Raw genomic sequence first — 15,753 nt, forward strand, 5'->3', positions numbered from 1 at the left:
GCATTTCTTCGTCCGTACTCGCTCCAAACAATGAAGTCCCTGAAAAGGGCAAGTTCAAAATCTGCGCCTGAGCTTCTGGTTTTAAAGCCGTCAGGTGCAACCAGGACGATCTCCTTGCCAATATTCCATGAGCATACCCATGCGCCGCTAGGGTAGCTCCGTCCGCTACTGCCCTGATGACCTGATTGGAGACGTGACTGCCTTCCAAAAGGATCTCAAAATCCTTACGGTCTTCCTGAGGGATTTTGTCCACAAAACGCTGTAGAGAATCCCACAGGGACCTATCGTAACGCCCCAAAAGGGCTTCCACGTTGGAAACTTTGAGAAAAGATGCAGAAGTATTACAGACTCGCCTCCCCCACGAATCGTTTATCTTGCTCTCTTTGTCCGGAGGTACAGTTGAGGAGGAGGAGACCGCACCGGACTTCTTCGCTGCTGCGATGATTACTGAGTCCGGGGGCGGATCCGCTCTGAGAAACAGAGGGTCCTCCTCTGGAGATCGGTACTTCTTGAGCATCCTCGCCGGAGCCGCCTTTATCGTTGCTGGCGTGAGGAATACCTCCATCACCGGCTCTATAATCCCAGGCACCAACAGCAACAGGTGTTTAGGTGCAGACCTGTGATGCAGTGTTTCAAAAATCACTGAGGTTTTGATCTGCGGAGTTGTTAAGGGCACTCCCAGTTTCAGAGCCCCCCTACCCAGTATGTCCTGAAAAGTGCAGATATTATCGATCGGAGATATCCTTGATGGAGGGGAGTCCGTCAAAGTAGGCGAATAGTCTCTATGGGAGCGTGTCGGAGAAGAATAGGTAGTTGGAGATCTTCGTTCTCCCCTTTAGCTCCTGGATCTTGATCGTCGCCTGGTGGTCCGCACCCTGGAGCGTGACCTTTCTATATGCCGCACCGGGGAGCGTGATCTTTCTCTGGGCCTCACCGGAGAGCGTGATCGTTCTCTAGGCCTAGCGACCGGCTGTTGCAGTCTAGACGCTTTCTCCTTGTCTGTAGCCCAGTGATGTAGTGGCCTATACCATCGTGGAGAGAGCCTGATGGAGGGTGACTTCTGTACAGTGTCCCTCACTGGGGAGCGTGCAGGAGGAGTTACATCCTTTTGCCCATGCGGAGGATGCGCCGGAGAACGCCTTGATCCCTCGCTGCCTGATGTATAAAGGATCACATCCGGTGACCCCTGATGGCGAACGGGAGATAAGCCTGACGAGGATGAAGACAGGCTCACAGGAGATGCCGGGGATCTTGAGCGACTGTGAGAACCCCGATGCTCTGGTGTTCTCTTCCTCTTGGGAGTGTGTCTGATGCTCACTGAGGAGCCATGGTCACCTTCTGCAGTTGACACTGATCTTGAGGACCTCTGAGATCGAGTCCCATGACCTGAAGACGGAGCCGGCCGACTCGACGACTTGGTTCTCTGAGCCACTACTGACTGAGGCTGTGCCGAGGAATGAAGAACTTGTGGAGACTGCGCTGGGGACCCATGTCTCGACGTTGAACGCCGGTGAGGTGACGTCAACGGAGGTCTTCTCGACGCCGAGCGCCGATGACTGGACGCCGACGGAGGGTGCTCCGATGGATGACTTGACGTCGATGTCCTGGCGAAGATGGATAATGCCTCGAGCGTCGATGACGAGACGCCGTCAGAGGGTGCCCCGGCGTCGACCGTCGATGACTGGACGGCGACGGAGGATGCCTCTACGTCGATCGCCGATGGCCTGACGACAACAGAGGGTGCCTCGACGTCGAGCGTTGATGACTAGATGCCGACGGAGGTGGTCTCGATGTCGAACACCGATGACTAGGCGTCGACGGAGGCTTTAACGTCGAAGACTGGACTTGCGGCTTCGATGGTGGAAGTCTCGACGTCGAGCTCCTATGCTCCAACGGCGACCTCTCTCTTGACGCTGCACGTCGCCCGGTTGACATCAGCTGAGTTACCTTGTCTCTCAACGCTGAAGTCTTCACCTTCGAGGGGAGTTGACTCGCCGTCGTCGTCGGTGGAACCTTCGACGCCGATCCCGACGCCGATAGAGAACAAGTCGGGACATCTCTCGACGTCGACCGCGTCCTCTGCTTTTTCTGTCTCTTTGGAGACCTACCTCTCTCAGAAAGACCATAAATTCTGATTTTCTCCCTGTCCTTGATAGTTCTGCTTGACAAGGACTTGCAGTGATCACAATTTCCTGCAGAATGAGAGTCCGGAAGACAGGATACACACAGGATCTGTATCTGTCCTAGCTTTCTTCTTCCCACACGAAGGGCATGGGTCAAAAAGCGAAGGCATTTTGACAAAAAATTAACCTTTTTTGAACTCAAAAAAGGCAGCAATATCTCTCTAAGGCCAAAAGCCGTCGAGTGAAGACAAAAATTGAAGTAAATCACCAAGTATTTTTGACAGAAAGTAAAAAAAAAAAATTGGAGCTGTTAAACCAGGGTCCTGACCGAAGGAGCCGGAAAGAACAACTGACTTAACTGTCACCCCTGAGGCATGATGGGAAGCCAGGGGTCATGGCTGCATTAAAGGCACGGTGCCAGTTTTAGCTGAAAATGCTTTCAGTTTCTGTGTTATCACTTTGCAATGCAGCCTATGGCTAAAAATGTCTTTTATGGGCGATTTTCAGGATTTTTGAGTGTTTTTACTCATTAAAACACAAAGTTCAAGAGCTATTTGACCTAATGTGTTTTTTGTTTCCTTACTAATTGCTGTGCATATAGAAGTGTTTAAATTGTCTAGCCTTGGTTTTGGGGCTGCATTGACGTGAGAAAAATGATATATGTATGTTCATATATTTGGAGCGAGATATATGTGTTTTTACATATATATTTTTATATTGTTTCCGGGGTCCCGCACGTGGGTGGGAATATTCTTTGCTTATGACTATTGATGAGGAACCCCTGGAAGAGAAATACCCACAGTGAATGCTGTGCATGAAGGGCCAGTCTACAATAGAAGCAGCAGGGAGGGTAAATAACCACAGGGAATGCTGTGCATGAAGGACCAGTCTAGAATGGAGGCTCCATACAGAGGGTAAATACCCACAATAAAGGCTGAGCATGAAGCACCAGTCTAGAATGAAAGCCACATATAGAGGGTAATTACCACAGTGAATACTATGCATGAATGGTCATTCTAGAATCAAAGCTGCATACAGAGGGTTAATAATCACAGTGGAAGACCATTCATATTTAAAGTAATGAACAATTTGGTGGCCATAGTAGTGTCAGCGCACTCCTATCCAAATCACTGCGAAGTATCCAACTAGCAAAGGGGAAGGGCTGCCATTCAAATGCTCCACAAATAAGCACTTTTAAATAGGTCACCAGAAAGTCTTCATAGTCCCTCCAATTTTTTATTCACAAGTTTTTCTCGCAGAGAATGTTGTAGCCAGCCAACACATTGTTAGAGATTTGGTAATAATAACCGAATGACTTATTCAGGGCTTCATCAAATCAAAGTATCCAGTCTCATCCGGGACTGGTGGAATAACATGTATTTAATATATAGTATATGTAATATTTTTTTGTTAAAGCCTGTTGTATTGAAAAAACTAAGATGGCTTTAAAGAATGTAATGTGTGATGACTCAGCGTACTTTTGAGATGTAAAATGAACCCTTGTGCTTTGCAATGCAAAGGCTCCACAGGAGGCAGAATGATACTCTAAACAGCCAATAGCACGAGGTATAGCACTTACTGACCGCTTGACCGCTGCTCTGGCGAGCCAGACCTAAGAGCGACAAAAGATATCACTAAGGTCCTCATGAGGAGGGGTCCATAGTATCCACTGGAGCAGCCGACCTTGGCCACTGTGAGGTCAACCCTTACTTTGGACCTCATGCGACATTCTCTGGGACATTTGGTAAAGTTGTAGGGGATAATGAGGAATTACCAGCAGAATCAGGCCCTTAATTCTTGATTGCCCAGGTAATTCTTCATTCCTCATGAGATTCAACCCAGAATCCCTGTTAATTCCTCACCCCTGGGGTTAATAAAACCCTAGCATCGTTAACTCCATGGATATGGAATTAACACCCTACATCATTCCTGTGTTGGTCTCTCTGGATATCTGTATCCGCTTCTCAGTGGGTGACCCCACTGTGTATGAGTAAATTTGCCATGGTGTCGGGTAAGCGGCTTGACCAGGAGGATGGGAGCTCTCACCCTGCATTCTTGTCTTTTCAGACCCCAAGCAGCTTCAGCGCTGCCAGAGAGTGGTAGGAGAGATCGCCTTCCAGCTGGACCGGAGGATTCTCTCATCTATCTTCTTGGAACAAAGCAGATTATATGGTTTTACGGTATCTAATGTGCAGGAAAAAATTATACAGGTATGTTGAGAGCTTGTATGATCCAACAAGGGGCACTTTGTTGTTCACTTGAAGGTGCTAGGTCCCTGCTTTTGTTGTGAGCCTGTTTGCAAAACTTTGGCATGTCTTAGGTGAGTTTGCTTCAATCTTTACCAGTATGGCGGCACCTTGCATCGAATCATCCAGAAAAGTAACAGACATGTAGCCTGTGGTGGCTCTTCAAACCACTCTTAAGATGGAACCCCATGTTCTTGCCAGTCAGCACACCCTTTCAGTAGGCCTGGCCAACGGCTTTGCCCAAACCACACTTCTTTAGCATAAGATGCAAGACATACAAGTTGAGTTAACATTAGGCTGGTGCCTGCTCACTAGATATAAAGTTCCTACACAGTTTCACCACTCTATAGTTTAGTAACTTCACAACAGTCTTGAATCCTAGGGAAGAGCAGAGTAGGAATTGCAGCCCTTCCCCATCTGTTTCCTAAAGAACTTTGTCTGATACATTGAGCTCTGTTGGTGCATGTGTCCACCATAAATTGTTTTCTCCACAGAAGTGTTTTATTGCCACAAAATGATTAAATCCTCTCCACAGGGGTTCTCCCATTGGACTTAAGGCCTGCTAAAAGGAATGCATGAGGAAGCCTGCACTTCCTCCGACAGAAACCCAGGTCAGAAAGCACCAGACAATGTTAAAAAACATTATCTTCTGAGGCGCTTATTAGTACCTAATCTTAACAAAGGCGGTTCAGATTACTGGTCTCTTCTCGCGATCCCATGGCTCTGAACATGAACATGCACAGGTCCTCGCCACACCTCACTGATCACAGGACCACGACAGTCGAGTCCGCCCGATGCTCAAGCATGGGCAGTTCCTAATATAAGGAAGTTGAAGAAGCTGCTGTTAGTCTCCAAAAATCCACTGGATGATGAATGAGGAACCCGTGGCATTCCAGGCCCCATCACCGTTAGAGAACTTCAGATCAATCGAGGAGGAGGTTTGAAAAGATCAGCTTGATATCAAGGAGAGTAAATAAACTCAGTCTGTTTCAACAGATGACCTTTTTGCTTTTCCTTTCCCCCACAAGAACCTCAAGTGTTAGGAGAGTGACTAGGTGGCTATCTGAAGACTGCTAGGCCAGGCAGAAGGGTAGACCAGACCGGCCTCCTTAGACAGCCCTCAGCCTAGTCGGATATCACGTAAGAACTCCTGGGACAGAGCATAAGCAGGAGTTCTTGTCAGCAGACTCATTTCTTTGTGTGTTCCCTCTCCATTCCCGAACCAGCTGACCGTAGTCTAGTACCGTACCACGTGTTGAGTCCCTGAAGCACCATTGGCCTGACATCTCAGGCAAGATCCTCCTTAATCTCTTTGCCCAAGAAGAACTATAAGTAGTAGCCATTCTCCCCAGACTTGTGGAGAGTATAATGCACGTTATTGTTAGGTGTAGACGTATGTTCGAGGCATGTGGGCTGCTGAATTCATATCTATAGCATAGATCGCCGCCTAGTGTTGGGTCCGGATGATTGCACATTGTTGTCCTGGAAGAGTCTTCGAAGTATCACGAGATAGGTGGCTCCTCCCCTGGACTAATGTGCGCATGGGCATCGACTCCATCCCCAGATTGTTTTTTTCCGCCATTGGGTTCGGATGTACTTTCGTTCTCTCCAGTTCGGAATCGACAATAAACCTTTTCGAGGCCAAAAGGCCTTTTTCGTATCGTCGGTATTGTTTGCGTTCGGTGCCCGGTTCTGTTCAGACTCGCTTCCCGAGTTGGACATCCAGGGAGTCGCGTGACTCTTTGGTGCTCGAGGCCCAGTCGACGCAGCAAGACCCTCGACAACGTGACATGGAACGGAGCCCGTTCAAGAAGTGTCCCGTGTGCGGGTCGAAGTACCCACACATCGACGTCCACCCGGTGTGCAACAAGTGCCTGTCGCCGGACCACGATGAAGCCAACTGTATGGCTTGTTCACGGTTTCGTTCGAAGAAGACGATTCGGCTTCGGCGCGTGGCCGCATGGAGGCCCGGCAGTCGGCCCCGGCACCGGTGGACATCTTCGACAGCGAGGAAGCAGACGAACACGAAGTTCAGCTGCAGATTTCATCTCCAGCGGAAGAAATCGACTACGACTATCAAGTGGATGCCGAAGGCCTAGACGTAGAAGAAGTCGTCGACGAGGTAGGAGACGACAATGAGGCCTATGGGGCCATGGAAGATAGCTCAGAGGAAGAGCTATGCCCCGTTTGAACACTTTTACAAAGGCTCAGGTCGAGGGATCGCCAATCGGCCTTACCCAAGACCTTCTACCAGGCTCCACGGCCCCGCCTCCCGGCCCGGCTACGGACACTTCGGCGGAGCCGCCATTGTCCAAAACGAAACCGAAAGTGAAACCTTCGGTGTCAACACTACCGAAAGTGGTTCAAATGCCATCGAAACTGAAAACGTCTGCTCCCCCGTCGACACCCTCGTCTTCCGAGATGTCGGGACAACCCAGGCCAAAGAAAGCTGTCGACCCGGCGAAGTCGTGGAAAGGCGTCCAGCCAAAGCTGACCAAGGGCGTCGAGTAGAAGTCCAAGAAGGGCGTCGAGCCACAGTCGAGCAAGGGCGTCGAGCCGAAGTCCAATACGGGCGTCGAGCCGGAGCCAGGCAAAGGCTTCGAGCCGAAGTCCAAGAAGGGCGTCGAGCCAAAGACCAGCAAGGGCGTCGAGCCTGACGCTGGGACCCCAAAAACGGTTACCCAGCCTGCCGACACGATAAAGCCTCGGCCGGAACAGCCCAAGTCATCAACGCTCGAGTCTTCACACGTTGGTGGACCAAGATCGTCTGTCGTGTCGACGAAGCCGTCCGCTTCCTTTACGCTGCAGGTCTCGGACTCCCTGAAACGTATCAGGGACAAGGCTTCGGCGGAAGACCCCAAGGCACCTTCCGCACCGAAGCAGTCGGTCCCCACCTCCAAGTCATCGACGCCCATCCTCTTCACGTTGCCGCCGAAGGTGGCACCGAAGGCCTTCGCACCACCGTCGGTGCCCGAAGCGAACTTGCAAGGTATTGCGGGGTCGTAGCCTACTCTCCCGGCTGGGGGCTTGAAGCATTGACCACCATTGGTGGAGGATCAGTCGGAGCGTTTCATCGATGCCGACACCGGGAAGCTTACGCTTTACAAACGGAAAATTACTGCGACGACGCCTTTGGAGTCATACACCATTCCTCTAAAGCGCAAAAAGCCTGCTTCGGATTCACCGGTCTTGGTCGAACCACTGGCTCCTCGGTCTCAAAGAGTTGCCACACCCTCACCAACTTATTCGGATGCTGAGGATGCTGGGGATCAGGACGAGGAATACAACTTCCCGGCCCACACAGATCCTGATGTACAACAGGACTCATGGGTGGACGCGGGAGACCAAGGGGATCAGCAACCCGCCCTTTACCCTCAGGTCTACAATGTCAAGACCTCTCCCACTGAGGATTCTGCGGCATTCAATGCCTTGATCGAGAGGGCGGCAAAAAACCACAACGTTGAACTGCATGCTGACCCTGTGGAGGTGGACTTCCTCTTTGACACTTTTTCAACAGCTGAAAAGACTGAAAACTCTCCCTATGCTAAAGGGGGTCCTGAAACATGCTGCGGACATCTTCAAGGAACCCACACGGTCAAGGGTAGTCAACCCTAGAATTGAAAAAAAGTACCGACCGGCACCTGGCGATCCAACCTACATCAAGGGCCAGTTGCCATTGGACTCCCTGGTCGTTTCTAATGCCCGCAAAAGGGCGAATTTGCAGACCACTGGTGAAGCTCCTCCCCCGGACAAAGAATCCAAAGTGCTGGAGGCATCGGGAAAAAGAGTAGCAGCTCAGGCGGCCAATATCTGGTGTATCTCTAACACGCAGGCACTCTTGGCTCGGTACGACAGGGCACACTTCGACACACTAGAGACCCTGTGCAACATCTCCCAGACCAATATAAGGAGGCTGCGGAGATGCTTATCCAGGAAGGGAAGCTCATCTCCAACGCTTCCATTAAGTGTGCACTAGACGTTGCGGACACTGCAGCCAGGGCAATTAACACCAGTGTGATGTTAAGACGTCAGGCATGGCTCAGAATCTCCGGGTTTAAGCCTGAGATCTAAACTACCATCCTCAACCAGCCGGTAAACCCTGACAGATTATTTGGTCCTGAGGTGGAGACCACCTTGGAAAAAATAAAGGATACTGAGACTGCGAAGTCCATGGGAGCTCTCCAGTCCCAACAGTTTCGGGGGAGCACTTTTCGTCGCTCAGGCAATAGGGGTGTTTCCAGAGGCCAGATGTCCCAGCAAACACAATTCAATAAAGGTGGGGCGCAATCCTCTTACCCCAAGCAGAGTAGAGGAGGTTATCGAGGCAACAACGCCAAGGGCAGAGGCAGGGGCAACAACAACTCCCGTTCCTCCGCCTCCAACAAACAGTGACGCCCTGTCACTGCCCCCCGACCATTCCACACCTGTCGGGGGGAGACTCCAGCAGTTCCTGCCAGTCTGGAAATCCATCACCACAGACAGGTGGGTCAGGAAACTTATCCAGTTTGGTTATTGTTTGGAGCTCACATCCACTCCACCCAACATACCACCAAAACACCGTCCTATGTCCACAGAGCATTTGCACTTATTGCAGCAGGAGGTTCTTGTCATGCTGCAAAAGGGCGCTATAGAGCTCGTGCCAGTGGAGGAAGAAGGCACAGGAGTGTACTCCCTGTACTTCTTAATCCCGAAGAAGGACGGGTCCCTCAGGCCTATTCTGGACCTCCGGCCCCTAAACCAATACATTCTCTCAGAACACTTCCACATGCTAACGCTGCAGCAAGTTCTTCCGTTACTCACTCAGGGGGACTTCCTCGCAACCTTGGACCTCAAGGATGCTTACTTCCACATTCCACTCCATCCATCACACAAAAAATACCTCAGATTCACCATTCAAAATCGGCATTATCAATTCAAGGTCCTTCCTTTCGGAGTGACCACGGCCCCCAGAGTGTTCACCAAATGTCTGGCGACAGTGGGCAGCGCACCTCAGGAGACAAAACGTACATGTCTACCCTTATCTGGGCGACTGGCTGGTTCAGGCAAAGTCGGCCCAGCAGTGCGCCGCCGACATGTCCCACACCATTCACCTTCTTCACGGTCTGGGCTTCTCACTAAACTATCCAAAGTCGCACCTTCAGCCGGCCCATGTGCGGCAATATCTGGGTGCGACGATCAATACTCTGGCAGCCACGGCTCAGCCAACTTCAGCGCGAATCAACAACATCCAAGCGCTAATCCAACAGTTCAAACCGCAACACTCGCTTCCTGCGAGAGTGTTCATGCAGTTGATAGGCATGATGGCCTCCTGCATTTTCATAGTCCCGCACGTGAGGTTACATATGCGTCCGCTCCAGGAATGCTTGGCGCATCAGTGGACTCAGGCTCAGGGGCAGTTGAAAGACCTAGTGTTGGTGACCGGTCGGGCATACAACTCTCTGCATTGGTGGAATCCACACAACCTTTGCAAGGGCCGACCGTTCCAGGAGCCTGTGCCACAGATTATCCTGACAACGGACGCATCTCTCCAGGGATGGGGAGCTCATGTACTCCACTACACGGTGCAGGGACTATGGACAATGCAGCAAAGGAAGATGCACATCAACTACCTAGAACTGATGGCAATCTTCATGACACTAAAGGCATTCAAAGTGCATCTGTGCAACAAGGTCGTGTTGATCCGGACGGACAACATGACGGCCATGTACTACATCCAGAAACAGGGAGGTACACACTCTCCACAGTTGTCTCATCTGGCTCAGAGCATGTGGAAGTGGGCCATTCAGAGGAACACCTCCCGGGCACAGACAATCAGATGGCGGACCTGCTCAGCAGGTACAGCCACCAAATGCACGAGTGGGAGATGCATCCATCTGTACTCCACCCGTACTTCCAGCAGTGGGGTCATCCAGAGATAGACCTGTTCGCCACAAGGGAAAACGCAAAATGCCAAAGCTTTGCCGCCAGGTTCCCTCACCCACAGTCGCAAGGCAATGCGATATGGATGAACTGGTCAGGCAGATTTGCGTACGCTTTTTCCCCAGCACCTCTCATACTGCTGGTGGCAAGAAAGCTCATGCAACACTCGATGACACTAATCCTGGTTGCTCCAACGTGAGCACGCCAGCCATGGTACACCACGTTTCTAGAACTCTCCGTGGTACCACATCAACGGCTGCACCTCACGCCCAGTCTTTTGACGCAGAACCATGGCGACATTCAGCATCCAGATCCGCAACAGCTCAATCTGGCGATCTGGCTCCTGAGGTCTTAGAGTTTGGCTACCTTGACTTGCCTCCTGAATGCATGGATATAATTCGGGAGGCGAGGAAGCCCACCACTAGAGCCTGCTATGCAGTGAAATGGAAGCGGTTTGTCATTTACTGTACTGAACGCCACATCAACCCACTTGATGCGTCCATTCCCAACATCATGTTATTTGTTGCATCTTTACAAATGCAATCTTGCATATGCTTCCATTCGGATACACTTATCCGCCATAGCGGCTTATCTCCAAAACAGGCAGCATCTCTCCGTTTTCAGGGTGCCTGCCATTAAAGCCTTCCTAGAGGGGCTGAAGTGGGTCATCCCTCCCAGGACCCCACCAGCTCCTGTATGGAACCTCAATGTGGTCCTCACCAGGTTGATGGGCCCACCTTTTGAGCCTCTACATTCATGTGAGATTCAGTTCTGAACGTGGAAAGTGGCTTTTCTCATTGCTATTACGTCTCTACGACGTGTTAGTGAGCTGCAGGCGCTCACTGTACAAGAGCCTTTCATACAGATTCCCTCAAACAGGGTGGTGCTGCGCACTAACCCTAAATTCCTTCCTAAAGTGGTTTCGCAGTTTCATGTCAACCAGACCATTGAACTGCCCGCGTTCTTTCAAAACCCAGAAACAGTGGCCGAAAGAATGCTCCACACTCTTGATGTCAAGCGAGCTTTGATGTACTAAATCGACAGGACCAAAGACTTTAGGAAAACACAACAACTCTTTGTTGCCTTTTCAGCCCAGCACAAAGGCAACCCCATTTCCAAAGCAGGTATAGCCAGGTGGATCGTTAAGTGCATTCAGATTTGCTATCACAAGGCTAAGCGCACTTTGATGGTCCCTCCAAGAGCCCACTCCACCCGCAAGTTGGGGGCCTCTATGGCTTTCCTTGGTAATATCCCTTTGGAAGATATTTGTAGAGCAGCCACATGGTCTACACCACACACATTTACTAAACATTACTGTGTAGATGTGCACTCCAAGCAGCAGGCAGCTGTAGGGCAGGCTGTTCTTAAAACACTTTTTCAAACTTCTGCAGCTGGCACAAGCGGCCGTCGTTAATGGAGGGACTGCTATGTATTCTATGCTATAGATATGAATTCAGCAGCCCACATGCCTCGAACTGAATATGCTACTTACCAGTATGCATCTGTTCTTGGCATTTAGGGCTGCTGACATTAATATCGCCCGCCCTCCTCCCCGGCGCCTGTAGCGGCTGCAGACTTTTTTACACTTACTCCTAGCATGGCCATTACACTGTTACACTCCATCTTTGCCACAATGGCTAAAAACAATCTGGGGATGGAGTCGATGCCCATGCGCACTGTAGTCCAGGGGAGGAGCCACCTATCTCGTGATACTTCGAAGACTCTTCCAGGACAACAATGTGCAATCATCCGGACCCAACACTAGGCGGCGATCTATGCTATAGATATGAATGTCAGCAGCCCTACATGCCAAGAACAGATGCATACTGGTAAGTAGCATATTCAATTGTGTGAATATTGCATTTGTAAACACTCCAGAAAGTCCATGCTCTACACAAAAGGTGTATGAGGACCGAGGCCTCTTCAGGGGTGATTTCCTGGTTGAGATTACAACGTTATTCAAGATTCACCTCCCACTGGCCTTCCATTGGGGTTTCTAGCCCATTCTAACCTAAATATGCTAGACTAGTGACAACTAACCCAGGTGTACCCTAGCTACCGACAGCTCGGAGAAGGCGTGTTATGTTCCTCCTGTGGTTCAACAACCACATTTGTGAATCCACCACACTAAACCCATAGTGGCTGAATAAATCAGTCCAGAAGCATTGGCACAGCCTCCATTTGAGAAAAAGGTTATAATCTTTTCATTCCATTCTCTCCCGCCCAGCTGTTCAGGGTGGAAAAAGATTTGCAATATTTTACAGACGTCCCTGTGCAGGTATTACTATTGACATTCCCTCCCAGGCAGTGGTTCTCCCCCAATCAGGAATTGTTTTCTCTTGCAGGTATGGTATTTGGATGGCACCTCTTGTTTATGGCCTCTCCCCTGGCGTTAGCATTTTTGCCAGTTTTCTTCTGGTAACCCTTTTCTTGGCTGCCTCTGGCATGTTAAAGCCTGCCTGCTTGAAATAATGAAATGTTTGTGATAGACAGCGTTTATCACCTGACTGCAGAACATCTGTCCTGTCAGTACTTGGTTTATGGTGACTGGGCACTGGATTCTGAGGGATTCAGCATCAATTCATAGCAGCTTGGTGTTCCCTGCTCGGTGAATGGTGAGATCACTACTTCCATGCTAGGTCTCCCTTAAAAGATGGCTTTCTCTCTGAGATTGCCTGGTGCTATGATCCATACTCAGTGCACTGCATAAGCTCAAGATGGAAAGACTGAAGAGTAGCCAGTGTGCTTCAATACTGTCTTTACTGCTCTTGTTGATATCCGGTTGAGGGCCAAGCAGCTGCTGCTCAGGCTCCTTCTGTTACCAATGGAGAGCCTCAACCTTCAATGTCTGCAGCTTATTAGTTGCTGCTCAGGCTCTTTCTGTTACCAATAGAGAGCCTCAACCTTCAGTGTCTGCAGCTTATTAGTTGCTGCTCAGGCTCTTTCTGTTACCAATGGAGATCCTCAACCTTCAATGTCTGAAGCTTATTAGTTGCTGCTCAGGCTCCATCTGTTATGTTACCAATGGAGTAAGACCTCCAACCCTTGGTCTAGGTCCACTCTCTCCCCGCAGCTCTGCTGTGCTGTCTCTTGCAGCCAGACCCCGACCTCCTCCATGGGAGGTTCGAGGCTGCTGCCTGCAACCATCGTAACCTTTCTCAGCCGTTTTATTTTCTTAATTTTTCTCCCTATTGTGCCCGTTTGTGTCTTGCTCTAATTCCACCGATTTTATTTTCTCATGCCTGCCTGTTCCTTTCGCCACTGCTACCCCTGCAGCTCCTCCCGCCCCGACATCAGCACCGCTATCCCAGATGGATACAAGATTCAGAGGAGACTGCCCCAACCACCCAGGAGAAGGTCTCTCCATCGCCCACAAGAGCACCCTCCACCTTACCACCTCCAGCTAAACCTTTCCCTCCGCCGAACACCTGCACTTCCAGCTCCAGACCACCCCCAAAGGAACAGCACTGGACTGGATCCGATCATTCCTCAGCGGAAGAAGCCAAAGGATCACACTCACACCCTTCCTCTCCGACCCCATGAAAATCACCTGTGGAATCCCACAGGGTTCATCATTGAGCCCCACCTTCTTCAACATCTACATGGCCCCCCTCGCAGCCATCGTCCGACAACATGGCCTCAACATCATATCCTACGCCGAAAAAACCCAGCTCATCCTCTCCCTCACCAAAGACCCCACCACTATCAAACTCAACTTCCAGAAAGGAATGCAAGATGTCGCAGTCTGGATGACGAACAGCTGCCTGAAGCTCAATTCCGAGAAGACGGGAGTCCTCGGTACCACCCCTTCTGCATGGGACAGCTACTGGTGGCCGACGACCTCGAAAGCCCACCTAACCAGTCAGACCACGCCAAGAACCTGGGCATCATACTAGACTCATCACTCACCATGAACCGACAGATCAACGCCGTCACCTCCAGCCCCTTCAACACCCTCCGCAAGACCTTCAAGTGGATCCCCCTGAGTCAAGGAAGGCAGTCACCCACGCACTCATCACCATCAGACTGGACTATGGACTATGGAAACACACTCTATGCCGGCATCAAGTCCCTACACCGCAAGCTCCAGACAACACCACCACCAGACTCGTCCTCGGCATCCCCCGACACGAAAACATCAGCCAACACCTACGAAATCTCTACTGGCTCCCCGTGGAGAAAAGAGTCACTTTCAAAATCCTCACTCACGCCTACAAATGCCTACATAACAACGGACCCAAATACCTCAACGACAGAATCAACTTCCACGTACCCAAAAGAAACCTCCGATCTTCCAACCTCGCACTGGCCGAAACCCCGTGCATCCACAGAGCCAGAGCAGGGGGAAGATCCTTCTCTCACATTGCAGCCAAGACCTGGAACGAGCTACTGGCAGTCATCAGACGCGCACCGTCCCTGACCCCCAAGACCTGGCTCTTCGGGAAAACAGATTGGCGGACCCCCCTACCACCACCACACCTCAGCTCCTTGAGACTGGTGAGTAGCGCGCTTACAATTGATTGATTGATTGATGGAGAACCTCAGCCTTCAATGTCTGCAGCTTATTAGTTGCTGCTTCGGCTCTTTCTGTTACCAATGGAGAGCCTCAACTTTCAATGTCTGCAGCTTATTGGTTGCTGTTCAGGCTCTTTCTGTTACCTATGGAGAGCTTCGACCTTCTATGTCTGCAGCTTATTAGTTGCTGCTCAGGCCCTTTCTGTTACCCACAGAGAGCTTCGACCTTCAGTTTCTGCAGCTCATTAGTTTCTGCTCAGGCTCGTTCTGTTACCTACGGAGAGCTTCGATCTTCAATGTCTGCAGCTTATTAGTTGCTGCTCTGGCTCTTTCTGTTACCCATGGAGAGCCTCAACCTTCAATGTCTGCAGCTTATTAGTTGCTGCTCAGGCTCCTTCTGTTACCAATGGAGAGACTCAACCTTCAGTGTCTGCAGCTTATTGATTGCTGCTCAGATTTTCTATTACCGAAGGAGAGCTTCAACCTCCAATGTCTGCAGCTTATTGATTGCTGCTCAGGCTCCTTCTGTTACCAATGGAGATCCTCAACCTTCAGTGTTTGCAGCTTATTAGTTGCTGCTCAGGCTCTTTCTGTTACCCACGAAGAGCCTCAACCTTCAATGTCTGCAGCTTATTAGTTGATGCTCAGGCTCTTTGTGTTACCCACGGTGAGCCTCAACCTTCAATGTCTGCAGCTTATTAGTTGCTGCTCAGGCTCCTCCTGTTACCTATGGAGAGCCTCAACCTTCAGTGTCTGCTGCTTATTAGTTTCTGCTCAGACTCTTTCTGTTAACAATGGAGAGCCTCAACCCTCAATTTCTGCAGCTTATTAGTTGCTGCTCAGGCTCTCTCTGTTACCAATGGAGAGCCTCAACCTTCAATGTCTGCTGCTCGGACTCTTTCTGTTAACAATGGAGAGCCTCAAGCTTCAATGTCTGCAGCTTATTAGTT

At 50.4% G+C, this 15,753-nt stretch overlaps 1 protein-coding gene across 1 annotated transcript in view; it reads left to right on the top strand.

Moving 5' to 3' along the window:
* Nucleotides 1-15,753, top strand: part of LOC144828325 (speriolin-like protein) — a 68,877-nt gene that overhangs the window by 38,623 nt on the left and 14,501 nt on the right. The window contains exon 3 of the mRNA XM_078686434.1: nucleotides 4,191-4,333. Coding sequence (XP_078542560.1) covers nucleotides 4,191-4,333 — 143 coding nt within the window. The remainder of the gene's footprint in view (nucleotides 1-4,190; nucleotides 4,334-15,753) is intronic.

The sequence above is a fragment of the Lissotriton helveticus genome, chromosome 4_1, assembly GCF_964261635.1.
Source record: "Lissotriton helveticus chromosome 4_1, aLisHel1.1, whole genome shotgun sequence".
In the NCBI taxonomy this organism is placed as follows: Eukaryota; Metazoa; Chordata; class Amphibia; order Caudata; family Salamandridae; genus Lissotriton; species Lissotriton helveticus.